General features: G+C 42.0%; 1 protein-coding gene across 1 annotated transcript in view; it reads right to left on the bottom strand.

The window, feature by feature from the left end:
• Nucleotides 1–26,257, bottom strand: part of GALNT7 (polypeptide N-acetylgalactosaminyltransferase 7) — a 96,396-nt gene that overhangs the window by 31,566 nt on the left and 38,573 nt on the right. The window contains exon 2 of the mRNA XM_019534617.1: nucleotides 15,579–16,030. Coding sequence (XP_019390162.1) covers nucleotides 15,579–16,030 — 452 coding nt within the window. The remainder of the gene's footprint in view (nucleotides 1–15,578; nucleotides 16,031–26,257) is intronic.

Genomic DNA, 26,257 nt, shown 5'->3' with positions numbered 1-26,257 from the left:
CATACAAAAGTTTTGATTTTTTTTTTTCAATTAAGTTTAAATCCTATTTTCTTGTGACAGCTAGTCTCAAATGTTTCGGGCTCTTTAAAAATGTATTTGTGTGAGTGTAAAACATTCAGCCTTTCCATTTCATAACATTCCCCATTTTCTTGCATGATTAAAAGAGAAAATAGTATCTACATCATATTTCCCCTTTCCAAATTAATGATCCCAAGCTTTTTAGTCTGTCCATGTCTCTAAATAATATTATTTACTCATGAATCCCTTCTACTCCTACTGTTTTTTAAAGATATACATAGTAATGAGCTGTAGACATAAAAATACATGCGATGCCATTACTATTTTGTCAACATTTTGTATTCAGTTCTTCATACATTCTAAGATTTTCTGTGTGTTCTGACCAGTACCAAACACTAAGTGGAAAGTTTCTGAAATGCCCACAGTGACTTAGACCTTTATCCTTGAGTAATTACAGCTGACTTAAAAAAAAACTATTTATATAACTAGTTCAGATGATTCGTTTGAAAATGCATTAGGTCATATATCTATATTAGAGGCTGCCCTGCCCAATCATCATCTTCTAATTTATTTGGTCCATCTGAAATTGCTGGTAGTCTCCCTTAATCTTAACTAACCTAGGCAGCTTCACATTTTATCACCTTACCACTCCTTTTTGAGATATTAATGAGATTAAACCTAGTACAGAAAATAAAGTAATACTACTGTGAACCTTTTGCCACAGTGAAACTTAACTTTTTTCCACTCCCACACATCTCTCAGCTAGAGAAGTTTCTGGTAAAAATAAGATACTCCAACTTTGTTTTCTGCATATGTAACCTGCATGTCTCCATTTTCCAAGAATACCAACTAAAAACAGATCTGTAAGCTGCACATTTAATATGCCCCATGTATATATCCCTAACTTCCCTTGGACGGTCAACTGTAAAGAATTCAACATCTGCTTGAAAACAAATGATGTTCATTATGTAACTGAGTGTTTCAAAGATAAAATCCACAAAGCATCCAGGGCTGGAAAAAAAAAAAGAGTTGGAGTGTTTTGGATATATATAGACATTTGTCCGGATTATATATAATTTTATTTGTACAAGGGGAAAGAGTGCAAGAGATAGCAGTAAGCTCATATTCTTATTCATGCCAGACCAAATTTGACATCTGGTATGCACAGGCTCTTCTGTTATTCCTGTATTAATGTAAAAGTTGTTGGAGGTTATACACTAAGCAAGAGTTTCCCTGTAAGTTAGCTGAGGAAAAGATTTTCTACTATACATATTACTAAAGAAGAGTATACCTCCTCAGCTTGCAGTTGTAGCAAGGCAGTTAGAAAGGTCAAAGCTACCATGGAGCTGAGGATAGCATCCCAAGTTAAGGATAACAAAAAATTATTTTTCAGAATATAAGGAGTAGAAGAAAGGCCCAGGGTGGAATAGGACCACTACTGAATGGGCAAAAGCAATTGGTGACAGTCAGGGGGGACAAGGCTGAACTCCTTGATGAGTTCTTTGCCTCAGTGTTCCTAAACAAGGGGCAAGACCAGTCTCACAATGGGACTGTAGAGAGGGAACAGCTGGGCGCCAGACTACCAAGTGTTGACCCTGAGATGTTGTAGTGTCATTTGGAAAGACTGGCTGTGTTTAAGTCGGCAGGCCCGGATGAGCTCCATCCAAGGGTACTGAAGGAACTGGCTGATGTCATTACAGAGCCACTGGCATGAATATTTGAGCACTCATGGCACACGGGCCAGGTCCCAGAGGACTAGAAAAGGGCCAACGTGGTCCCTATTTTCAAGAAGGGGAGGAAGGAGGATCCAGGCAACTATAGGCCAGTCAGTCTCACCTCCATCCTTGGCAAAGTCTTTGAAAAGATTATTAAGACTCATACATGTGAGAGCCCAGCAGGAAAAATTATGCTGAGGGGAAACCAGCATGCATTTGTAGCAGGTAGATCATGCCTGACTAATCTAGTCTCTTTTTTATGAACAGGTTACAAAACGCCTGGACACTGGAGTAGGGGTTGACATCGTTTACTTAGACTTCAGGAAGGCCTTCGATACGGTATCCCACCCCATACTGGTGAACAAGTTAAGAGGCTGTCACTTGGATGATTACACAGTCTGGTTGGTGGCCAATTGGCTAGAGGGTCGTACCTAGAGAGTGGTAGTGGATGGGTCGGTATTGACCTGGAAGGGCGTGGGCAGTGGGGTCCCCCAGGGCTCGGTCCTTGGACCGATACTCTTCAAAGTTTTCATCAGTGACTTGGACGAGGGAGTGAAGTGTACTCTGTCCAAGTCTGCAGATGATACAAAACTGTGGGGAGAAGTGGACACACCGGAGGGCAGGGAACAACTACCAGCAGACCTGGGCAGGTTGGACAAATGGGCAGAAAACAATAGAATGCAATTTAACAAGGAGAAATGCAAAGTGCTGCACCTAGGGAGGAAAAATGTCCAGCACACTTACTGCCTATGAAATGACCTGCTCGGTGATCTTGGAGTCTTAGTGGACTCCAAGATGAACACAAGTTGTCAGTGTGACAAAGTCATCAGAAAAGCTAACTGCACTTTATCATGCATCAGCAGATGCATGACAAACAGAACCAAGGAGGTGATACTTCCCCTCTATCGGGCGCTGGTCAGACAGCAGTTGGAACGTTGCATGCAGTTTTGGGTGCCACACTTCAAGAGGGATGTGGATAAACTGAAGAGGGTCCAGAGGAGGGCCACTCATATGGTTAAGGGCTTGCAGGCCAAGCCCTATGAGGAAAGACTAGGGCACCTGGACCTCTTTAGCCTCTGCAAGAGAAGGCTGAGAGGCGACCTTGTGGCTGCCTATAAATTCATCATGGGGGCACAGAAAGGAATTGGTGAGGCTCTACTCACCAAGGCGTCCCTGGAGGTCACAAGAAATAATGGCCATAGATTAACAGAGAGCAGATTTAGACTGGACGTTAGGAGGAACTTCTTCACAGTTAGAGTGGCCAAGGTCTGGAATGGGCTCCCAAGGAAGGTGGTGCTCTCCCCTACCCTGGGAGTCTTCAAGAGGAGGTTGGATGGGCATCTGGCTGGGGTCTTCGGAGCCCAGCACTCTTTCCTGCCTATGCAGGGGGTTGGACTCAATGATCTATTGAGGTCCCTTCCAACCCTAACATCTATGAATCATCTATGAATCTATATGCTAAGGAGGGATTACATATGTGCACTGTGCTCTGCTTTACCAATGTAGTTATACTCTGCTCCAGTGGCATGGTGGGGGGTGGTCGCTGGAAGCCCAGAGGTCAAGAGTTCGAAGGCATGGTGCAGCCCTGTCAGATTCCAATGCATTCCAAGTACTTTGCCACACAAGGACATGAACAAGGAAAGGAAAGTGTATTTATGTGGATCAACACTGGAGATTTAATTGCACCGATCTGGAAGTACTTCCATCATCCATTATCATGCACTCTACTGGTCTCATGTCCCAAGATGAAATGTCAGTTGAAAAACATTCAAGAATTCAGTATAAAAACAGTGAAAAAAAATCTGTGAATTTGCCTTTTGAAGGAAGGAGGTTGTTTGATATTGGTTTCATTGTCCCTCCAAATTTTGCCTTTACATTTTAAACAGTATTTTAACATTTGTGAACCTTAATTAAAGAAAGATGTGCTAATTAATAAAGGTCTAGAAATTGTATCCTCCACTACAGAAAAGCTAAAAGAATCACGTAAAAAGGAAGAAAGCTCTCTTGCAAAATAAAAAGCATCCATTATGCTTGTTTCCTCTTTCTTGAAGGAAGAAGATTTTTAAGTGCAAGATGAATCTAACAGTAAATCATATTTTGTTCTTAAAATGGGTTAAAACTGCTAAGTCAGATTACAAAAACCAAACATGAAAAATGCGAGAGCATTCTAACAGCATTTTTTCCTCTATTATATTTAACGTTAGTATTCTTTGACAGAAAAAAACAAGGTTTGGTGGTCTTATGCTACACATTCAATTTAAATCCTATAGATGTTTTAGTAGCTTTCACACATATGAACTGAAAGTTGCTTTTGACTAAATATGTCATCTGTAAGCTGTAATATATAGCTGTATCTATACTCCTGGTATGATCACACTCTTAGCTTTTTTCAGGGAACTGATCTCATTTCTTGGATTGTCAGTGTAGTGACTCATTATGAACAACCGCATGAGTGTCAGTGAGTCTACAATAATCCCTACATTCAAGTCGGCTTTCACAGATCTGCATTTGCAGCTGGGAGTATGAAAAAAATGTCTAATGCACACAAACAACTGCAATGAATCTCCACTGTGAGCTAAAGTGCTAACTTTTCTACTAAATGTTAAACTATCTTCAGTTGTTGAAAACTGAAGTGCTCCTCTTCCTTTCCTTATAAATAAATGCTTTTCCCAGCTGCATTTCTGTAGGACAGCAACGACATCTAGTGGTTGGCTAAAAAATTGCCAGGTCAAAATTCATTCATATTAAACAAAATACATTTTCCTTGTATATTGTAGTCCAGGCAAAGAGTAGCAGTGATTAAAATGCTGATAAGAGGTTACAGATATGCCACATCTCTGACATTTCTCCCAAAGCAAAGGCAAGCATTTAGCATAGGAGAAATTAACATGCTTGTTTTTTAAAGGAACAGAGTAGTTAGTCATGCTACTCTGAAGATAGGCCAAGGGCAGAATAGAGGGTGTAGACAGAAGTGCAAGCTCCTGGCTGTAACTAAGAATGCTTTGCAGGTGCCACTTCTGGAAGTAGCCATGGGACGTTGATGAGTAAGATAGGCCGCAGGAGACCACCCTCCTGCCAGCGCAATCAGCCGCTGGGGGGCCCCTCATCATCACAACACTGTAGCTTGGACCTCCTGTTGGAATCCTCCTGATTTACACCCCTCTTCTGTGTTTTCTACGTGAGCTTTTTTAAGGTCATGACAAAATACAAACAAATCAACAAGCAAAGTACATAAAATATCCCCTTACACAAACTCAGATTTCTAATACCTGTTTTATGGCATGACAGCTCTGGTCTCTTACTACTGCTCTACGAAAAATAAGGCAAATTAACCACTAAAAGGGGGAGGGAGATAGCTAACTTAGTCTGAAGTCATGTAGAAGGCAAGGCACAGTGTCACTGTACAGACTAATTCAAGAGATACACAAGCTTTCATATGCAACAACTTTGAGGAAATGCCAATGCTTCATTTTTATTCTGCTTCCTCCATTGTTTCCAAGAAACAAAATGAGCAGTAACTGCTATGTTCTAAAGCTAACATTCGTTTTGAAGGTAACATTTGTGTTCCTAACCTATACAATTCATATTCAGAAGTCACCATCTGAGAAATCTGCCTACACAAAGCTCAAAAGCACATAGGGCTGTGCACACACAGGAGGCAATATATTTACCCAACCCTCTGGGTTTGTCAGCACTGACGAGTTACACAGCATTTGGAAGAAATAACTGGAAAAAAGACCCGGGTTATATAGTGTTAATTTGAGGACTGAATTAAAATGCTCAGTATAGACAAAGACTGCCATGTTTAAAATTATACAAATTGGCTATAGTTTATCCTCCTTGAGCAACTGACACAATGTTAAACAAAAGTGCTTTTCTGAATTACAATTTATATTATATCAGTTTATTTGTATACTAACATGCTAATCTTTCAGTTACAAACTTGATGGGAAAATGGCATTGAGCATATAGATTCATTATTTATTGTGTTTTCTTATGTGTTGCAGATCATCTGACATAGCATGGATAACAATCTATTTGCCCAATGGCATTTAAAACAAAAGGAAGTTATGCGGCCAGTGAAAATGTTTTAGGACTGGGAAATCTCCAAGATTACAGTAAGAAAAATTCAGTTTATTCAAAGCTTTCACCAGAGCTCTGACAGTACTGAGCTCTCTTTGCTTTTGATAAACTAAACTAATGACGTCACATATATGGTACGTAATGTACATGAGAAGTTTTTTCTCTTACCAGGGGAATATTCTAACCTTCAAGTGCATCAGCTGGAGAAAAATTGGAAAAACAAAACACACAGTGTTAAAAAGTGTGTCAATTCTATCTATACTACACTACAGGTTTCACTGTTAGGAGGGCTGGCAGAGCTGAAAATGCTTGTTTTCCTACTATATGCAAGGCCCAGGAGTCCAATCTTTCCTTGCTATGTGGAGGTCTGACAGCCAATGGCTGATTACATTTTAAACAACTACATACTTCTCTCTGGAGTCCTGCCAGATCCTTAAGTTCTTACATTCAGAATTCTAGGTTTCTCACTTAAGTTTGGCTATTTTAATTCACTTGATTCCCATAATCTTAAGTATCAGTAAAACACGTGGAGTGGTATGCATAATAAAACTACTTTTCTCTTCTGCTATTCAAGGAAAGTCACTGGAATGGCGTGCGTATCTTAATTTTTCCCCAAGTACCACATAAAATGAAAACAAGTCCCCAGTGGTTGGTTTCCAAGGATGTGGACACAAACAGTAATTACTGAAAGCTTATTTCATTAAACAATTTCATAAGTGTGATTACTGTTGTGATGTAATTACGGAAATAATCACCACAGTCATGAAGGAAGTATGCTTTAGAGTTGAGCCTTTCCACAAAGTCCCCTTGGCTATGGTGGGATTGACTAGAAAATGAACTGTTGTTCAAAACCTATTAAATTCATGTTATGTACTCAGCTCATTTCTGGTAGAAAGGCAAAAATAATGCATCTTATGGAAACCTTTCAAGCTGTTATCCAACTGAACATTTATACTACTTTCTCCAGATACGACGTTGCCAATTCGGTGCAATAATTTTGCACCTTTAACATAACTTTGGCAATGTAGAGGGTTCTCCTTCATCAGCTGTTTTTGAAGGATGGGTTCACAATTCAGTTTTTTTAAACGAAGTCAGTTTTTAGACAGATTTCATGAAAGGAAGTGTAAAAATAATATAAAGACATTCTACAACACTGCATTTGGGATTAAAACATTACATAGTACCTCCACCCCGATACAACCATTACATTTGACTACCTTGTTCTGTTCTCTAAAACGCTGGGGAGACGAGAAAAGAAGGGAACTCCATCATACTATAGACCCCTTCCGTTGAACAAAACTATTGCTGCTAAAGCTGCATAATTTGCAAATATGTATCAAAGCCTAATTTTCCACCAAAGATTAAATTAGATACAATATATTATATTAACAAAGCAGCAAGTGATTTCTAAATATATTGCATAAAGATAATTTGTTCATGGCACACAATAAGCAACTGATGCTTTTGAAAATGTGAATTTTAAATAATCCAAATCAAAGTAAAAATAATTGTCCATAAAAAATCTTATGACTAAGGAATGTTCTAATTTGGTGGCCAAAAGGAGAGGGAAACTGGCAGCAGGGGAAAGCTGGAGGGGCCAGGGACCAGTAGCTGGGCTGGGGAAATCCTCTGCATGCCAGGCACTCAGTCCCTCGGGCTTCCCTTTGCCCACCCCTGCCATTTAGCTGAGTGCCAGGATGATTATTTAAAAGTTAGGGGCAGGAGCCAGGCACAGAAAAAGTCTCCTCCACCCGGTTCCCACTCCCACTGACTTTCTCTTGTAGTCCCTCTGACCAGGGCTGCACCCAGGAGCAGGGCTGGAGGGAAGTTTCCCCAACCCAGCTCCTGCTGGCTGCCCTACTGTGCAGCAGCTAGCAGCAGGGTGGCATGGGAAGCTGGTGGAAGGCAGAAGCTGGGTTGGGGAAACTTTCCCTGAACCCCACACCTGCTTGCCAGCTTTTAAAGCCAGTGCCCCACTGTGCAGGATGGCGATGGAGACTCAGTGAACTGGCAAAATTTCCTTGCCTCTTGAAACTGGGGACTGCTAGGTTTAGGGAAGAGACAGAGAGAGGTGCTTGCTGCTCCCATAATCTCCTGGTCTATGGGAGGAGGGAAGCAGCTTCTTCCCCCTACTCCCATGCCCCCTACACCTTCTCAAGATCGGGGTGACCTAGATCTTGGGAAAGCACAGAACCTTTTCCATGGCTGCGCTCCTCCTGGCCCGCAAGAGATAAGTCTACAGACATTCAGTCTCCTCGGATAAACTCTCCACAGAGCACTTTAACCCTAGTTAATTGTTCCAAGGTTATTTTTCTCCTGAAGCATTTACACGTATACATTTTCATGCCTGGACATGGCAGAGATCTGTACGCGAGCTGACGCGCACGGATCTGTGTCGCTTGCAGTTGTATAAGCAGCAAAATGTGCATCAGCACGGAGAAAATGGTGGTGGTGAGCTTTTGAACTAAAACACCTTCTATGTGTTTCAAAGCGCCCAGAGCTGCAGTGCTTACATGTGTAGAAATGCCCAGTATGTCTATACACATCTGCTTTCTACCAGAAGAACAGTGATTCTCCCAGTAGAAACTGGTTTCATTCTTCTCCTGTGCTCTCAATGTCCACCCCATTCCCTTGAATACCAGCACCCATACAGCTTGGAAGAGGAAGCTGTCCAATTTCAACAGAGAAGGGACAATGTCCAAACAAGGCTGGGGGAGATGGGTAGGTGGGGAGGGGAGAAGTATAGCAGAACTAGGAGTCTTGTGAGACTGGAACAGAATGAGGGAAAGAAACTGACCCTGAGTGGTGCAACGAGGCTGGGATATAGTGAAGGGAAAAGGGGACGGGAGGGAAGGAGAGACCAGAACCCAGTTAGACTGAGTGAAGAAGGCAGGAGGAGCCAGAAGATTAGGTCTAAATGATGATCAGTGAGGTAAGCAGGAAGAACGATAAATTTTACAAGGAACTGGAGTGTAAGGAGATAATTTAGACTGAAATGAGCTAGAAAGGACAGAAGAGAGGTCAGATGAAGAACTGAGATTGGTTGGACAAATGCCAAGACAAAGATGAGAAACGTGATGAATGGAGATGAAACTAGAAACCTGATGAATGGAGACTGGGACTGAAACAAGGATCCAGTAGCAAAGAGAAAACAGGACTTTGGAAACACAAAGAAAGGATGGCAACAATTGAGTCTAGCAACTCTAGTTCCATTAAAATCAGGATGGAACCCAAAATTCCTGAGTATTACCATTCCTCTTCTGTTGCATATCTACACCTGAAGTGTGTCTCACTGCTTATTAGAACTGATTCATATACTTTACTTACTTGTATACCATATACACTACCCCCCTCCCCCCAACAATTAGCCCTCCAAAATTGGGGTATGCATGTTGGGATGTGTAGGGAAGCTGATTTCTGCCTGGAATAGAAGCACGGAGAGGTTGTAAAATGGCTACTGCTGCTCTTCCTTCTCTCTTCACAAGCTGGCTACATGGAAGAAGGGACAGCATCCAGTCTTCAGCATCAGTTAGTTTTAACCCTTTCACAGCCACTGATAAATTGGCACTAGTTTAAGCGAGAAAAAAAATCTACTTTTCTAATTAGACCATATTTTTCTACTTAAAACAACAATTTCTCATCCAGCAAAGCATGCTGCGTTCTTCCTTAAGCCCAATGTTTAGATGTCAATTTCTTTCTCTGTTCTAGATGACCCTTTTGTCTCCAGGTTGCAAAGGATGTGTGACTCTTGTTAGTCAAAGAAATTCAAGTTTCAGGTAGAACAGATAAACTGCCCTTTCTGTCAAAGTGTACAGACACTTTACAATGGCATTTTCAGACCAGTGTGCCTGGAAACTGGCAAGCAGAATCAGCTGGTAAATTAGGGAGTTCTCATAGAAATTGCTATCCATTTTCCTCTGAGCACTAAGGCTCTAGGGGAAAAAAACCCTCTGCAAAAGAAAATAAATATGCATAGATTTGGAAAATATATTTATTGGTGGCCATATGACCATCCAGCAGACCTTAAAACTGAAGTCATGACTATTTTGCCACAATTGTCAGTGTTCCTAACAACTGTACTTTTCAACTAAACTAAAGAACAACTATTTCCTGAATTTACTTACAAAGTGAATGCTATGACAGTTTGAGAATTACCTTTCTTGCTTCAAAATATAATATTGGTTTTCACTGGAGAAAACGCCCATTTTCAAAAACAAAAATAAAATAAAAGAAACCCTACTGATAGAACCATAGATGGTAGCTATTATAAGGTGCACTCTGATAGACAAGAAACATGATAACACTTCCTCTGAAGGTTCAATCACAGTAAGACTAAAAGGGTAAAATTTACAGGGTTAGAACAAAGTCACTACCCTAAGGAAGCACTTAGTTTTGGGATTTGTGCAAAACTATTCTCTAACATGCTGAGAACATTATGCAAGAAAGACTTGATAATTTGCTTAATAATTCATATATCCATAATACACCTTTTTAGAAGAACTGAAGGAATGTTTCACTGATCCAACATGCTAGTTGTGTGATACACTTTGCACTAGACAGTAGAAAAAGCTCAATTTTTGCTTTCTCCTCATCCAAGTGATCATTATAAAATCATCTAGGTGAGAGGATTCATCTTGCACTAGCAGACCTCTTCAGACCCTGCTAAAGATCCACGGTTAGGTTAATCAGGCCTGAGAGGCATGCACAATATTAATGCCAGTTTCTCATTCCTAACTCTAGCATTGGCATGGAAAACATTGTTCAATCCCCTGGCTTATTTTCAAAAATCAAGATACCCCTGGATAGAGGAGGATGAACAACTGCTAATCTGACTTCTGCCACTTAAGTCTTAGTATTCTACCCTTTTGTAGGCAGTGCATGTAGAGATGAGAAACTATTCCATTCAAGACAAGGACATATATATAAGGATTAGACTGGTAGAATGCTTCCTTGCTATTCTGAAAACCATATCCGCCATCTTGACTGCCAATCTGGACAGGTCTGTTATTCATGAAAAGAGAAATATTTCAACACCTCGGTGAATCATGTTGTAGTTACAGATAATGGACATGATGTTCTTTCCTTAAGTATCCACTCCCTGAAATGCATCAGGAAGATTCCTTAGCAACACTCATCCTAAAAATCACACTTGATTTTCTGCATTCACTAATGTAGGAGTGAGAGTAGGAAAACACATAATTGCAAAAAAACTGATGTAATGCATTGACAGTGAATGGGGATGCTTACAACTACTAGGCAGTTATTATAAGAACTTTGGAAGACAAAATCATATGAAGGTCAGAATTCACCATGGGTGCCAATAAATGGTGCCAAAGAAACAAATATTAATTTTTGTTTTCCATCAAGGTCACTGTCTTCTGTTAACTTTCTTCCATGAAGATACCTTGCACCTGGCAGTATATTTCAGCACCTCAAGCCTATTATTGACTGCTCTGGCATCATGAATTTGTCCTGAATCCAAGATAATTATTCTATACTCACTTCAAATTTTCTCTCTGTACCGATCCCAATCAGAAAAAAAAAAAAATCATCCAGAAAGAGAAAAAAAGAATGAACCTTTTCCTTCCCTAAAGCAATATTACTGCTACCAAGATTCTGATGAGAGATACTGTAAAAGGCGCATGTAAAATCAAATGGGAAATGACTGAAAGCAGGAATCAGAAAAAACTATCCATGTGTAAAACATAAGAATTGTCAGGGTAAAATTGGAATGTTTTGAGGACCAGCATCCTTTAGAAATGTTAGATATTTTAGACTAGGTCGTGCTTTGCTTGTTCCCTATTCTCCAAGGTTAGAAATAAGGACAACGGGATATAAATACCCTGAGGTGAAGCAGCAAGGAGAGTGGAAGAGGTCAACTGTTAACAAAGTGGCAGCAGGTGGGAAGTAACTGACCTGAAAAGGCACCTCTCACATTTTCTAGGGCTGGCAACGTTTGCGTTCTGTCTGGTGCCATCCATCTGTGACCCGTGGGACCGCAGGCAGAGAAGGCGGCAGCTGAGCCGCCTGGTCTGGACTACAGACATTCCCAATCAGTGTTTCAGCTGGCAGGCTGCCATTTTGGCTTCACTCGTATCACAGAGATAGAGGCTGCTTGCCATACAGACAGCTCTCTCCCAGTCCTGCCTGCCTTCTTTCCTTCTCAGAGGAGATAAGGGCCTAGGCAACCTGAGCTTCGAGGAAAACTGAACTATATGCTCCTAGCTAGCTCAGCGTCCCAAAGGACTCCTGATAAGAAACAGAAAGAGGGAAACCTCCTTCTGTCTAACTTTTCTTAGCACCGCTCTCTCCCAGAATCCTGGAGGAGCATCAGCCCCTGCAAATGTCTCAGGAGAAACAGCAGAATCTAAGGATCAAATTCCATCCGCACCCCCCCACCCAGATGAATGCTGATGTGGGGCAGAGCTGGGAGCTAACTAATTTACCAAGGCAACTTGCTAAACTAGAAATTTAAAATTAAGTTTGGAGTTTTCCTCAAAAAAAGCTCTGCAGCAGGGAGATATGGCTGCGCTGCTGGCCACGGTGGGGCAGAAAAATCTGGAGGACTTCAAGAAGCAGAGAATCCCTTCCTATGGGTGCTGGACAGGCCTGCTGCCAAGCCAGAAGTATGCTTTGTAAAAGACCTGCAACCCTTAACATACAGCAGAAACGGAAATGCTACACTGTACACGAATTGGATTCAGAATACGTTCCTTTCCTGTTTAACAAACACACTAAAGGCAGTAAATTCAAATACCAAAGCACAAAGAGGTATGAATCAGGCCAGCAGCTGGCTGATTCTATCCCAGCTCACGAAATGGAAAACACACATCAGAAAAAGACAACAGTTGAGCCATAGTAGCCAGCCAGTTATCCAATGGTTCAGCTGCCACAGCTGGTGACACAATCCAAAACCTGGCATCAAACCTTGTGGTCGGCATAGCTCCATAGCTAGGGATGGCAAGGAAATAAAACAGACATATTTTTCACAGGGAACAGAAATACAAATGGCACACACATCAGGCTAAAAACAGACCATCGACTTGATTTGGACCTAATAGACTTGATTCAGACTCAAGCATTTTCTCTCGCAGCAAACCCCAGACCTGACAGATGGATAAGCCCATAGTTCCAAATTAAGTACCTGTAAATTATCTGAATTAATACTTTGCCTTGGAACAATCGTCGCTAATTCAAATTAACTGCTATTTAAGCCTCGTGTAAATGATTGCTGCATCTATTTTGATACAAGTCAGTCTGGACCAATCAGCATTGCATTAAATTAGTTGTCTATTTTTAGCTTCTATGATCAGTATAATGAAACTTAGAGGACCTTTTCCTAGTACAGGTTTAAGAACAAACATAAGTATCAAATATGAGAGGCAAGGATTTTTTTGGTATTATATCTTTTATTGGAACAGGTTCATAGTTAGGCTTTATCCCAACTATACAGCTGAGTTGGTCCAATACAACCTGGAGTCCTTGGTCGTATTGTTCAAGTCCAGCTGACCTGAGGAAGAATGCCTTGCATTCAAAAGCTTGCCTAACTTCATCCTCATTATGCAGTTGGTCCAATAAAAAAAAAATCACCTAAAAAATCCTTGCCTCCCATGTAATTCCTGGACATTGTGGCTACAAACAAGGGGTGCCTATACATGTGCTCCAGGGTGGGGGGGGTGGTTTTAATTAGACTGGTTCGGGAGGAGACATTTTAATTAGAGCGGCTCTCAGAGCCGTTCTAATTAAAATCACCCTCATCATCATGTGTAGTCAACATCTCATGCTTCAAAATGGCAGTGAGGGAGCTTCAGTTAAAATGTCCACGCTGCCATTTTGAAGCATGGGGATGCTGAACAGACATGACATGCCAGCTACTGGAGTGTGTTAGCATGCTCCAGCAGACTCGACTAATTGTGTTAATTGGCACGCATCAGAGCAGACATCCGGCACATGTATAGATGCCCAACATGACTCTAACACAGCCATAAGTATCAAGTGTTATTTTCCCTTCAAGATCGGAGCTTACTGCCGCCTTTCTGTAACTGTAAAATATCTTCTAGACAGAGTAACCAAAGGGGCTAAGGACAGACTTTAAACATAAACTGGTTTGAGTGATCAAAAACTGGATTAAACCTGTAACAGAACAGCTGTTTAGTGCACATAAACCAGTCTGAAAATGGCTCAAACTGGTTTGAGATAAACCTGGTTGAATGCAGTATCAGATTTAACTGATTTGAGTCAAACTGGTTTATAGAATGTCTGTCCCAATGCCTTCCTGGTTTAAGTTAAATCAGAGTCCTCCAGCATACCAGCATGCTTTGCAAACCTGGGAAGGGCTCTGCTCTCTACTCCAGGCCAGCAGGGCTGGCCCCATCCCTCTGCTCCCTGGCTGGAGCTCCGGCAGAGACTGCAGGTACAGCAGCATCTGCCTGGCTTTCTCCTGCCCCACTCCCCCTGCTTAAGCAGGGATTCCTCCCTACCCTCTGCCTTACACAGACAACTCTCAGCATTAGCTAGCATACCACATGCTGGCTACAGTCTGTGCTGTGGGAGACAGGACAATGTTGGCTTAGGGCATTTAGAAGCAATCAACAGGTAGTTGGTAATGTCCCTTCATTCCTTCCTTGGAAAAAGTTGTTTAAGAAGAGCCTGAACTAATGAGAGGCTTTTGTTTTGTTTGATGGGATGATAAAAGCTAAAAACTCCCTGTGTAACTCCCTGCTGTGTAACTAAATGCTGTTATCAACAGCTGTGGGGGGTGGGGGAGGAACCCCTCTCTAATCAGAGCATCCGGCTAGGGCCTGGCCATGCCTCCCTCAGCCCAGCACTGTGAAAGAGCAAGAGGGCTGCTCTAGCACCCACTGGCTTCTAGTCTGAGCCGCTGCAAGCATGTGCCTGCATTTCCTCAGCCCAGAGAGGATGTCTATACGATTACAAACAGTTTACCTTAGCCAGGTTAGACTAAACCTGCAAAGATTGAATTAAACCAGGCTCAGGCTTTTTGAACATCTATCCCTAGCCAGAGTAGTTAGAAAAGACCGATTTAAAAAAGGGAGTTGGGAAAGACTGGTAAAACATCCCACTCCATACCAAAACATACTCAGAAAAACCCACATGCCAGTTAAAAGACCTATATTTCTAGAATTTTTTCCTTCTCCTTAATATACAAAAAGAGTGAAGTGCTTAGAAGGGGCATACTAGTGTCAGGTTTGAATTCTGAACATCTTTATGGGAGATCTGTACTTCTGTGAATGCAGGCAGGTTAGCAGTTACACCTGTATATCAAAGAGAAGAATATATTCCTTAGGTTTAGTTTTATGCTTATAAAAACAGCTCAGTTTAAGAGTGTTTTGGGAAAAAGGAAACCAGGGGCTGGGAGGAAGTGTTTAAAGCACTGTACATAAAATTTTAAGGAAAATAATGAAACCAAGGATTTTTTCACAATATAAACAACCTGAGGATATTTAAAAAATAAAAATATATAATGATGACAGGCCATCCTAATTAGCTTGATTGGGCATTGGAACAGACTACCTTGGAAGCTTAGTCAAAAGAAATTAAATACTCAACAAAAGATTAAGTGAAATACTACTAGTATTAACATAAGAAAATGTTTAGTATGATCCAGCAGCCTGCTTTGCCAAAGTAAGATAACTCATTATTCGGTTTCATCTCTATTGCATTTTAAGTACTTGATTAAAAACCATTTACACATTTCCCATCCATCAAGAGAAAAACACAAAGAACGAGAAGTCTGCTTACTCTTCTTGACGTAAGTCATTAACACTCCGATCTAGCGAGATCATATCACTTGCCACCATATTAAACCCAAACTCTTTAATGCTGGCTTGAACAGTTTCTTTGTAGTCTGGTCCTAAAACAAATGGCTTTGCTTCCTCTCCAGGGCCACCAGCAACACCATGAGGTTCAGGTTCTTTGGGTTCAAAATTACCAAGGACTCCAGGTCGTAATACAGGATCACGGTATACAAGTGTCTGAGGCTTAAATGTGAGATACTGCCTCTGCATGATGTTCTGCTGTTCACCACCACGATGTTCTAGTTCATTTTTGGCCTTATTTTTTCTTCGAATAGATTCCAAGTCCACTTCCACACCTTCAACATGAGGCCAAGGTACCACAGGTTTGAACTTCTCATTTCCGGGAGCTAATCCATGGTCTCCTTTGTTTGGCATTGGTTTGTTGACTTCGTCATCCTATACATACATATAAAAAATAGCAGGGAGTCATATCCTTATATAAATTTAGAAGTCTAAATATTTTAAATCTAAAAATCTTAAGTAGATAATCAATGCTAATATATTAAGCAGCAACAGAGAGTATCGTTTAGGGCAGTAGTTCTCAACTTGTTTAGATTCAAGGCACCCCCCAGCCCCCCGAAAGGCCAGCTCTTAGCTTTCAGTTTTCACACGATTTTTGACAACAGAAAAATAGAGCAATTCTGTTCAAAAAACCTCAAAAAGATCACAAGGAGGGGTGGGAGACCACAGGTTGGGAGCGAAGAGCCCTGCTGAGGAAATTAGGTCATAAATGGGGTCGTGTTAAGGAAAAGTTTAAGATGCACTGGCTCAGTATTTAAGGTACTTCCTGGCAAGTGGGAGAGGTCTGGGTTCAAATCTCTTCAGAGTAAGGTGAGTCTAGGATCTAGGCCTCCCCCTTCCTGGATGAATGCTCTACCCCACTGGGCTGGTCAGAAAAAGAAAAAGGAATCCAAGTTGTCTATTTTTAGAAATGCACTAAAGAGGTATCTTCAAAACCTAGGCATTGTGGGCCTACGCACTGTGAATAACAAGTAAATACAATGGATAGCTTGACTCAAGTGAACAAGATCATGAATGGGTAGGATTTCAAAATCCACCCCTGTGCTTTGGCAGCTTCTATTGGTGACATCTAAGCATTTGTGAACTCTCTCTATCGTTGCTTTGGACGTGCTTTAACACTTCCCATTTTGCTTATATATGAAATGCTGTTAAGCGTCTCCAAAGTCTCCACCACTGATGTTTAATTCAGTAATTATGACACTCAACATTTAGGTGAGGCAGCACTCAAGGGGATAATAAGCTGACCCCTTATATTCAGGAGGAAAAAAATAACATTTTCCTAACCTGAAAATAAGCTGATATTTCTGTCTGTGAAGTTGATAAGTGCTAATCCCTTTACAACATTTCATAGTTAAATCAAGTAATCAGGGAAAGAACCCAAAGAATCCAAGAAATACTAAATGCACTAAAATACTAAAATAAACATGCACTGAAAATAAAAATTGCACTGAAAAACATTCTTGACCTGGTGTTTCTACTGAATGCATAAAAGTGCTGCACATACAAAAGCGAAGACTGTAGAGGAACCAATTATAGGTCGACCCCATGTGTTAGTCAAACGTAATTTCGACAGTTCCTCTGGAGAGGAAAAAAGTATACTTAAAACAACTTGGGTATTATGGCATATCCAAGTCACAATATGGCAACATGAAGGCAGGAGTAGCTCTAGTTCAGAAGCATGTACTAGTTGCAAGAAAGAATATCTCCTTTGTATAAGGAAGGAGCTTTAATACATACAATGATTATAAAATGATTCCACCCGTACCTCATACATAACTTATTTTTGAGGAAGTCTTGCAAGGTCAAGATAGAAGAGAAAGATGAGCATAAGAATGATTGCATTTTGTAAGGAGGTAAAAGTCTGCACTGAATATAATCAAAAGCATCGCTGGAAATAAAAAAAATCTTTTTTTTAATGTGTCAGCGTACAGTCAACAAGTGACAGGTTTATATACTGAAAATTCATAAATAAAACTTTAGTTTATTAACAAGCATGTCAAATATACTTTTGTTTCACTTCTGTTACTTTGTTTATCTATATATATATAAACATTGCTATAGAAGGAGCCTTTGCATATTCATTTAAGTATCGGAATTAAAAAGCCAGCTAACTTACATCATATGCCATCTCATAAGTATCGGCAGAACAGTACTATGAAGCCATGACAGAATAATGGCCATAAGAGCATCTCAAAGAAGAATGCTGGTCCTACAACTAATTTGGCTTACATTTGGTTGTGTAAGAAACAATATCTGGGCAAAACCTGGCTGTGTTTTTCAGTTTCTATCCTTTCCTTCTGTGCAGTTTATAACTCTGCCAACTCCTGTTCTGTGACCTTTCTTAATAGTCTAAAAATGAGAGCCTATATAATCATGTGCTAAATAGCTTCTAAAGTCTTAGACCTTGTGATGATTTATACCACAGGTAGCTGGGTACTTGATTGAGGTATTTGTTAAAAGGAGGAAAAATTTTAAAGTTAAAGTGCATGCTTATCAAAAAATACAAAACCTGCTAATTTCCTATACGTGTATGTTTGCATATCAAGCTTAACAATACTTAAAAAACTTGGTCATTACCCAACTGAGAAACCTTAACATAAGAACCACTGCTCACCTACAATTCAGAAAGAAAAAATGCATTCACATAGAGTGTTTCATTTCAAACACCCACAGACATGTTGTGCTCTAAAATGGCTTTTAGAAAAAAATAAAAATCTTAATGGGTGAATATAGTTTCTTTACAATAACTCCTGTTTCTGGGAAAGAAAGCAGCTGTTGCAAGACTAAAAAAAAAAACTATTTTCATGCTAAGAATACGTCCACACTAGTATTTGGGACAGAGTCTGAGGGCCACCCTCACATGAACTGCCACCTCACTTCTGTACTGCACATGATGCTCCTTTTCGTTAAGAGAAGCCCTTCTAAATATCAGTCCACATCTCTTTTCTCATTTGGCTCTAACTACAGAATGCAGAGATAGGGAGACGGGCTAGAAGTCAGGAACATGGAGTCATGGCATTGCTTCTGTGGCTTGCTACGTTCTGAACATGTTCCCGGCCGGGACAGGTGAGGAGGTCCAGTCATGATACTCCACAGTATCCAAGCTGACCTGCTGCCAGGGATCAATCTTAGGGATCTTCAGTGTTGATGGGCAGCCCTTAGTATTAGTGTAGAAACAGCCTACATTTTCAGTGCTATACACAACAATTAACTAACTGCAGCCCATCAAGGAACTAAGACTGCATCCATATTAAAGAAATGTAGGTTGCTTAATAGATTTGGTTCTTTCTCGATTATTTGTAACATGCTGTACAATGACAGATGAGTACAGCAAATGGCTTGAAACTGCATTTAATTATATCACTTAAATTGAGCCTGTTTCAGCAAGTAAACCTGATCTCCCCTCATTCCTGTTCCACAGATATGTTAGCATGCTAGTAACTGCCAAACTTCAAATAGCCCTTCAGTACTGCCTCACAGACGGGTGGCTCATTTAGTCTACTTTCTACACTCTTCTGTACAGGAATCAACTTGGTCAGAAGCCACTTAACCATACAACAAAATTATATGGGCAACTCTGCTATTTCTAGCTCTGCATCAAGCTGTTGATAATGCCCTCCCCACCTTCCCATCTTAGAGTGATACTTCAGGAACAAATAGCACCTTATTCACAAGCTGCTCAGTTGGACAGAAAAAGATGTTACAACTTTAGTCATATTACATGGCAAGGCAGAGAGACAAGCAGTGCTGGGTGACAAGAGAAATATGCTGGATTTTAATTGGATATCTAAGCTGCTTGCTGAGTTTCTCCACTGTAAAAAAGCACTGCTGGGACAAATAAGACGTTTAAAATAGCTTTACATAGCCAGAAAAAGACAACAAAAGATCCAGGTTTGGGTAGAAAGATTACCCTTTCTTAAAAGACTTGAAAAAAATACTGAAGTATGCCCCTTGCTAAGCCCAGAACACAGCAGAGCCTGGAAGGGTGATCATCTAAAACAGCTGTGCTCAACCTTTTGACTTTGGGGGCCAGATGAGCGATGCCGGGCCCATCGGCCAGCTGGATCAAGCTCTAGACCCCAGCACTACCTCCTCCTGTCCCCTGCGCACTGGTCCCAGGGGCACAGTGACACCCTGTCTGACCCCCTGCATGCCAAGATCGAGTCCGAGGGGTTTGGTGCTACCACCTCCTACCCCATGCACCTGAATTGGATCCTGGGGGCCTGGCGCCACCCCCTCCTGGAACTGTGCACTGGAATTGGGCACTGGATCCAGCACGTAGGGCCCGGGTCTCACCATGGGTCAGAAGATTTGGCAGTAGAAAAAAGCTGTCACTGCTCCCCCACTGCCAAATTTCAATCTGCAACATGAAAAGTAAAACTGCTACATGAAAAGAATTAATTGGTTCAATGCCAAAAGTCTACCATCAGGTAATATAGTTAGTGTGTGTGCCAGCAGGCAGCATCTAAAAAGCATTCAGAGGTTCTTGCAATACAGGCAGAAGGTAGGTGCTACATACTATAGTCTAAAGCAAGACTGGATTCTTATCCCATTATTTGAATTAACTTTTATAAACCCTATGTACCTCACTATTAGTTTTTCCTCTCCCCTACCCAGGTGGCCTCTCCCAGCAGCACCCACACCTTTTTTCCTCCCCTTCCCAACCCTTTGTATCCTAATCACAGCTTTCTATTTATAAGCTCTGCTTCCTACAGTCCCTTGATAACATCTGATGAATAAGCTACTGCTTACAAAAGCATATGTAACTCCAATTTAGTTAGTCTATTAAGTGCAAATCGACCCCGCCTTCTGCCTGACTTCAGACTAACAAGCCTAACTACCTCTCTTCCTTCACAATTTCAAACAGCTTAATTTAGAAGGCATGAAAGATGGTAGAATCATTGTGACTATCTGCAGTGCATTTCGTAGAACAGCATGTAAGTCAAGTTATAGATCTACACATACAATAGTCTTTTGTTTCTGGCATTTCAAACAAATAACACAAATTTGGAACATAACTGATGCACAAGTACTTCAGGCAGCCTACTGCAAAGACAGTTTTACTCTAGACCTAATTTTACATCAGGGTGGGCAAAATACGGTTCGCGGTTCAAATGCGGCCCACAAGGCCATTCTATCCAGCCTGCGGGACCCCTTAAAAATTTAGAAAATTAATATTTATTGGTCTTTGGTTCCTGTAAAAAATGACAGGAATCAGGGGCAGTAGGACCCAAGGGAAGCCTGGCAGGCTCCCACAACAGCAGGGCCCATCCAGCCCCACCCCCCCCAGTTGGAAGGCCCAGCAGGGGCTTCTGGCCTGGGACCATGTGGCTGTACTGATGCCAGAACCTCAGGTAAGGGAGGAGGACCATGGGCAGGGAAGGAGCCCGGGGAAAAGCATCCCGGGGAAGAGTGCCCCCTCCCCTGCTCCATGGCTGGCACTCCTTGCTGCAGCTTGAGCAGGCACAGGCAGCCCCATGTGGGCTGCGAGCAGCTGCAGTGCGGGGTGCCGGACATGGGTGGGTGAGGGGCCACTTTTCCCCACACTCAGCAGCAGCTTGTAACCCACCCCCGCAGCCAGCCTAGGCCTTGCACCAGCTCCAGGCTTGCCCACTGGGGCTGTGCAGTGGCTGCAGCGGCCCCCTGCTTGCCGTGCTGGGAAGTGTTTGCTGGTGCTGCCTGCCCAGAGCTCATGAGCTGGACAGCCCAGAGGCAGCGGTGGCGAACACCACCCAGCACAGCAAGTGGGGGGGCTGCAGCTGCTGCTGCCACAGTGCAGCCCCAACAGGTGAGCCCAGAGCTGGTGTGGGGCCCAGGCTGGCTGCAGGGACGGGTAATAAGCTGGTGCTGAACGTGGGGAAAAGCAGCCCCTTGCTTGCCCCATGGCCAGCGCCCCACACTACAGCCACTTGCAGCCCACCTGTACCAGCTCAGCACAGCCCCATACTGGGAGTGCCAGCCACAGGGTGGGGGAGGGGCCGTTTTTCCCCCATGCTCAGCACCAGCTCATTCCCTGCTAGGGAGCAGGGGGTCAGGGCTGCACGCTGCCCCCAGCCTGTACCCCCAGGCTCAGGGGCACTGGGAATGAGCGGGTGCACACTGGTGTCCTGAGGCCGGTGCCAGCGGGGCCCAGAACTGGGCGGCAGGAGCACAGAGTCCCGGACGGCAGGGGCTGTATAGAGCTGGGCCAGCTCCCCCTTCTGCCTGCTGGTGCAGCCCAGCCCAGCCCAGCTCCACAGACTCCTGCCAACCTGCACCTGACTCTGGGCCCCACCTGTGCTGGCCCCGAGACATTGGTCCCAAGATGGTGACCACGTGGCGGGGCACCCGTCAAGGGGCAGGGCTACCCACACGGCCCTCGACAACTTGCCAAAACTGGTTAAATGGCCCTCTGCCCAAAATAATTACCCGCTCCTGTTTTACATCCTAGCTGCACTACGTGAAGAACTTCAACCTATCTTGGCATGCTGGCTTTAAGGCTGGGGTAAGATGGCTCTCTCAACCCTCACAGTATCTGGAAAAGCCTAACCCTTGAACAGCTTTCTAAGTAACCATGGTTCTGCAGCATTTTTACCTGGTTTGCTTTGTACTTTCTCAAATGTTTCTTCTCATTTCCTAAGGGGGACCCATATTTACACAAGGACATAGAGACCTATAATGAAATCGTTCCACTGGCAACACCATGAGAGTTTTCCTCCTCTTCCATTTATTTCTTGCATGCATGCCCCTCCTGCTCCCACTTTATCATATCAAACCACTCCTTGGTTTTCAAGTATGGTTAAATCCTGTTTTTACAATATAGAAAGTAACTCTGATCTGTCCACACCTAATCAATCAATACTTTATAAATCAAGGACCTCTAATACTTGCTGATGTGAACCAGTACTGGGAATGGTAGCAACCATCTGATTCCAATTTTAAGAGTTTAAGCTCTTCAGGATTGAATGCATTTTCCCAAAATCCATCAGAAACAAGTAACACATTTTGAAGGTAGTCATCTATTAAAAGGAGGTGATGTTACAAAACAGAAATGTTTTTCCAATAAAACTGACAGGGGTGTTTTGTTCAGGACTCGCTCAGTTCTAAAGGGCACCTATCCATGTAATGGAGGTCTCCTCCAATGCATGCTGATTAGCGATTACTTGAGTCTGCTAGAGCACGCTAATTAGCATGCTCTACCAGCCTCCACATCACATGTATGTGTCGTCTTTGTGTTCCAAAATGGTGGTATAGGCGCTTTAACTAAAGCTCATCAAACAGTCAGCAAGCTTTAGTTAAAGTGCCCCTGCTGTCATTTTGAATGGTGGACGCTGGATACACATGCCGCTGCAGGTGCTTTAATTAGAGCAGTTCTCAGAGCCGTTCTAATTAAAGCCCCTCTCCCCAGCACATGTATAGACACCCAAAGAGATTGACAAGAGCTGTATTTTATTCAGTGTCTAAACTCCAACTGATCAGCACTGCTTAAAATTACCTCCCCTGCCTTATACACAGCAATCAGTTCCAGCACAGACTCATGTGAAGCCTGCATAAGTTCCAATATTCTTCCTTCCCAGCTAAACCAAATAATCATCATTATTAATACAATATATACAATCATACCAATACATGACAATTGTTCAACAGATTCTGAGCTGCTCTGTAAGTTCATTAGTTCTCTCTTAACCTGTTGTGACAGATACCAGTAAGATGATCTTGGGCAAGAACCATAATTCAGCACCTTTTCTTTGCCTCTGCTACCTGAAGATGTCACATACTTCTCAGTAAGTACATCTATTTTCATATACAGAACGGACTACCACTGCTTTTTACAACCCTTATTTTCATCCATAGGAAACTGTCATCTGTAGAAAGTGGTAGCAACTTCCTGGACCTCAAATCCTGCTGCACCTTTTATTTTGCCTGATCTGCCTCTCTCTGTATGTAAAAATCCCCAGGGATTTAGGCATCAGTTTCTAAATTAAATAAAAATGACAGCAGGTGATGACCCATGCTTCATTAAAGCCATTCTGTAATAAAACAATAATAAATATAGATTAAAGTCTAACCAAGTAGCTTTACTCTGCTGCGGATTTATTATTTTGACAAAGTTTTCTACCAATTCCCTGGATTAGAGATTAGGAATACTAGCAGCTACATGTCTAAACTCTGTGTACTTCACTACGAATTGCTTAAGAGCATGCCAACTAAACTGACCCCCATTGTTTATACTATTATGTCAGGTAGAATACAGCTATCAAAAATAGATTTGCAAAATACTTGTTTAGCTGTACTGTATTCTAAAAAGGCTCTCTGTCAGGGAAGTGAGAACACTAATTTAGGACAAATATAAGGTTAAGTCCAGCCAATGTAAACAAATTGTCCCTATTTTGCCCATTAGGGCTAATTGTTCCCGTGTCTTTCCCTACTACTTGGCCTGTATTTTTGGCATGTGACGGTCTTACCAGCTTCCCCAAAGTTAATATTCATTTGAGATGGGTAGATGTCTCCAGTCTTTCTTTTGGAGTCTTGACAGATATGTATGGGAGGATGCACCATTCTGGGACTGGGGAGTAGATCCCAATCACATTTTACTTGCTGATACAGGGGGAGCCCACTGCGGCTCATTTACTACAATATAATGCTTTAAGTTGAGTTACCTGTGCGACTGGTTACTCTTTAAGTCCTTACTGGTAGCATTTACTATTAACTCATTAACTGTGTTTTAAACACAACATGAGTCGAGGGTCACGTGTCTTTTTTCAGTTCCTATAAAACCTTCACACATCCTTGTTAGCAGGTTTTTTGGTAACACTTTTAGACCAAACATTCTAGTTTCTTAAAATAAGTCTTAGCTGGTGCTAGGAGCTCCCCCTTAATTTAATAATAGGGTTGAGAATATGCTGCACCAGCAATCCTGCATTAATAACCTTAATTATTTTCTGCAAGCTACTATCCTCAGTTGTCACAATCCACAGCCGATACAAAACCAGACAGGGTCAGGGCTTTATTAATTATTACTGTTGTTATTTAATCATCAAATTCACATATATGGAATTGGCTCTGGGCTTTCCTTCATGGCACTTTTCCCAAATGCTCTAGGACTCATGTCTACATCAAATCTCTGAGTTTTATATACCAAATCCTACATTTTTTAGTTTAAAAAAAAATCCTGTTTTCAGGGTGGAGGGTACTGCCCTTTGGGCAATGACAAGAAGTGCTTTATGGTTATTTTCAGCTCATGCTAGCCTCCTATAAATGGGGGTATGATTTTTTTTTTTTTAAAGAACCATGAGCTAAGGCCAAAACCACCCATTTCAGAATACCAATCAATTCAACTTTGCTTACACCTCATAATGCTATGCGTCATGGATTCATTAGATTTTTGCCATACTTCTGCAGGAGGACCATGCCACCCCTCTCCTGGGATGCAACCATCGACAGCTGAGTTTCCATTTAATGTGAAAATACTTCAGGACTGGAGCCTTTACCTTCAGTTTCTCAGGTTTTATATAAAAGATTTGCACCCTATATCCATTGGCAATCTTTCTATTCTCAGGCTGTAAATTCAATTACCTAGTTTAGGCACAACATCTCCCTATATAATTCACCATTTTGAAGAATATTTGTACCTCTTTCTTTTTGTACTGGAGGAGACGCACATAGGTGATGGCTTCAGCCTTACTGTGACTGCTACATTAAGGTGTCTCCCATGTATGTTATTTCCACCGCATGTTATTGACTTTTTTTTTTTTTAGCTTTAGCCCAGCAGCTCTGGTAAGGTATGTTCTTCCATTTTTCCCAGATGAAAACTGTTTTGTCCAGATCAAAATATCATGTATGTACAACTTAGTACCTTCTTTTTATGCAAAAATGTGCATAATTGCTTAGATACTGAACAGCACAAAAATGGCACTCCAAAGCAGGTGTCTTATTTGCTTCTAGATTGAGTCTCATTCATCTTCTACTGCATTGCAGTCAATAGCTTCTGTGAAGAGTTTCTGTGGCATAGTTCTGCTCATCATCCTCTTCACTATAGTCTTCTGCTTGCAAAATGATGTGGTCCAAAACAGTTCTTACATCATTTTCCAAATGCTGGAAAGTATCTTGGGTTGTAAGTTCTATTTCCTGTGCTGTGGCATTTTAAGTATCTTGACTTGATCTCCACCTGTCTCTCTGGGCAACATGTCTACACATCTACGTCTACATGTGCAATTAATACTATAAAGAGTTACTACACAATAAAATACATCCACACATGCTCCCTGTTGGGAGCAAATCAGTTCCTAATAGGAGCACCCTGGTACAGGAGTGCTTCAACCCTGATCTGGCCAGGAACTGTCCTGCTTCTAGGGCAGCTCTGGGATTTCAGTGCCAGGATGGGAATGGGGGGAAGGGGGGACAGAGAGTTACCCTGTTGCAGTGCTGCTTGGCTCCCAGCTCCTGGGTGGAGCCCGGAGATGAGTAGCGCCAGAACTGATGCTGCGTCATAGCCCAGCCCCTGGCACGGATCTTTGAAAACTCCTGGCACTCTGGTGTAGTGCCCGAAGACTGGAAGAAGGCCAATGTGGTGCCGATCTTCAAGAAAGGGAGGAGAGTGGATCCGGCTAACTACAGGCCCAT

Source organism: Crocodylus porosus, unplaced genomic scaffold (genome assembly GCF_001723895.1).
Source record: "Crocodylus porosus isolate Cpor-Errol unplaced genomic scaffold, CroPor_comp1, whole genome shotgun sequence".
In the NCBI taxonomy this organism is placed as follows: Eukaryota; Metazoa; Chordata; order Crocodylia; family Crocodylidae; genus Crocodylus; species Crocodylus porosus.
This window is presented reverse-complemented; position numbering and strand designations above follow the sequence as displayed.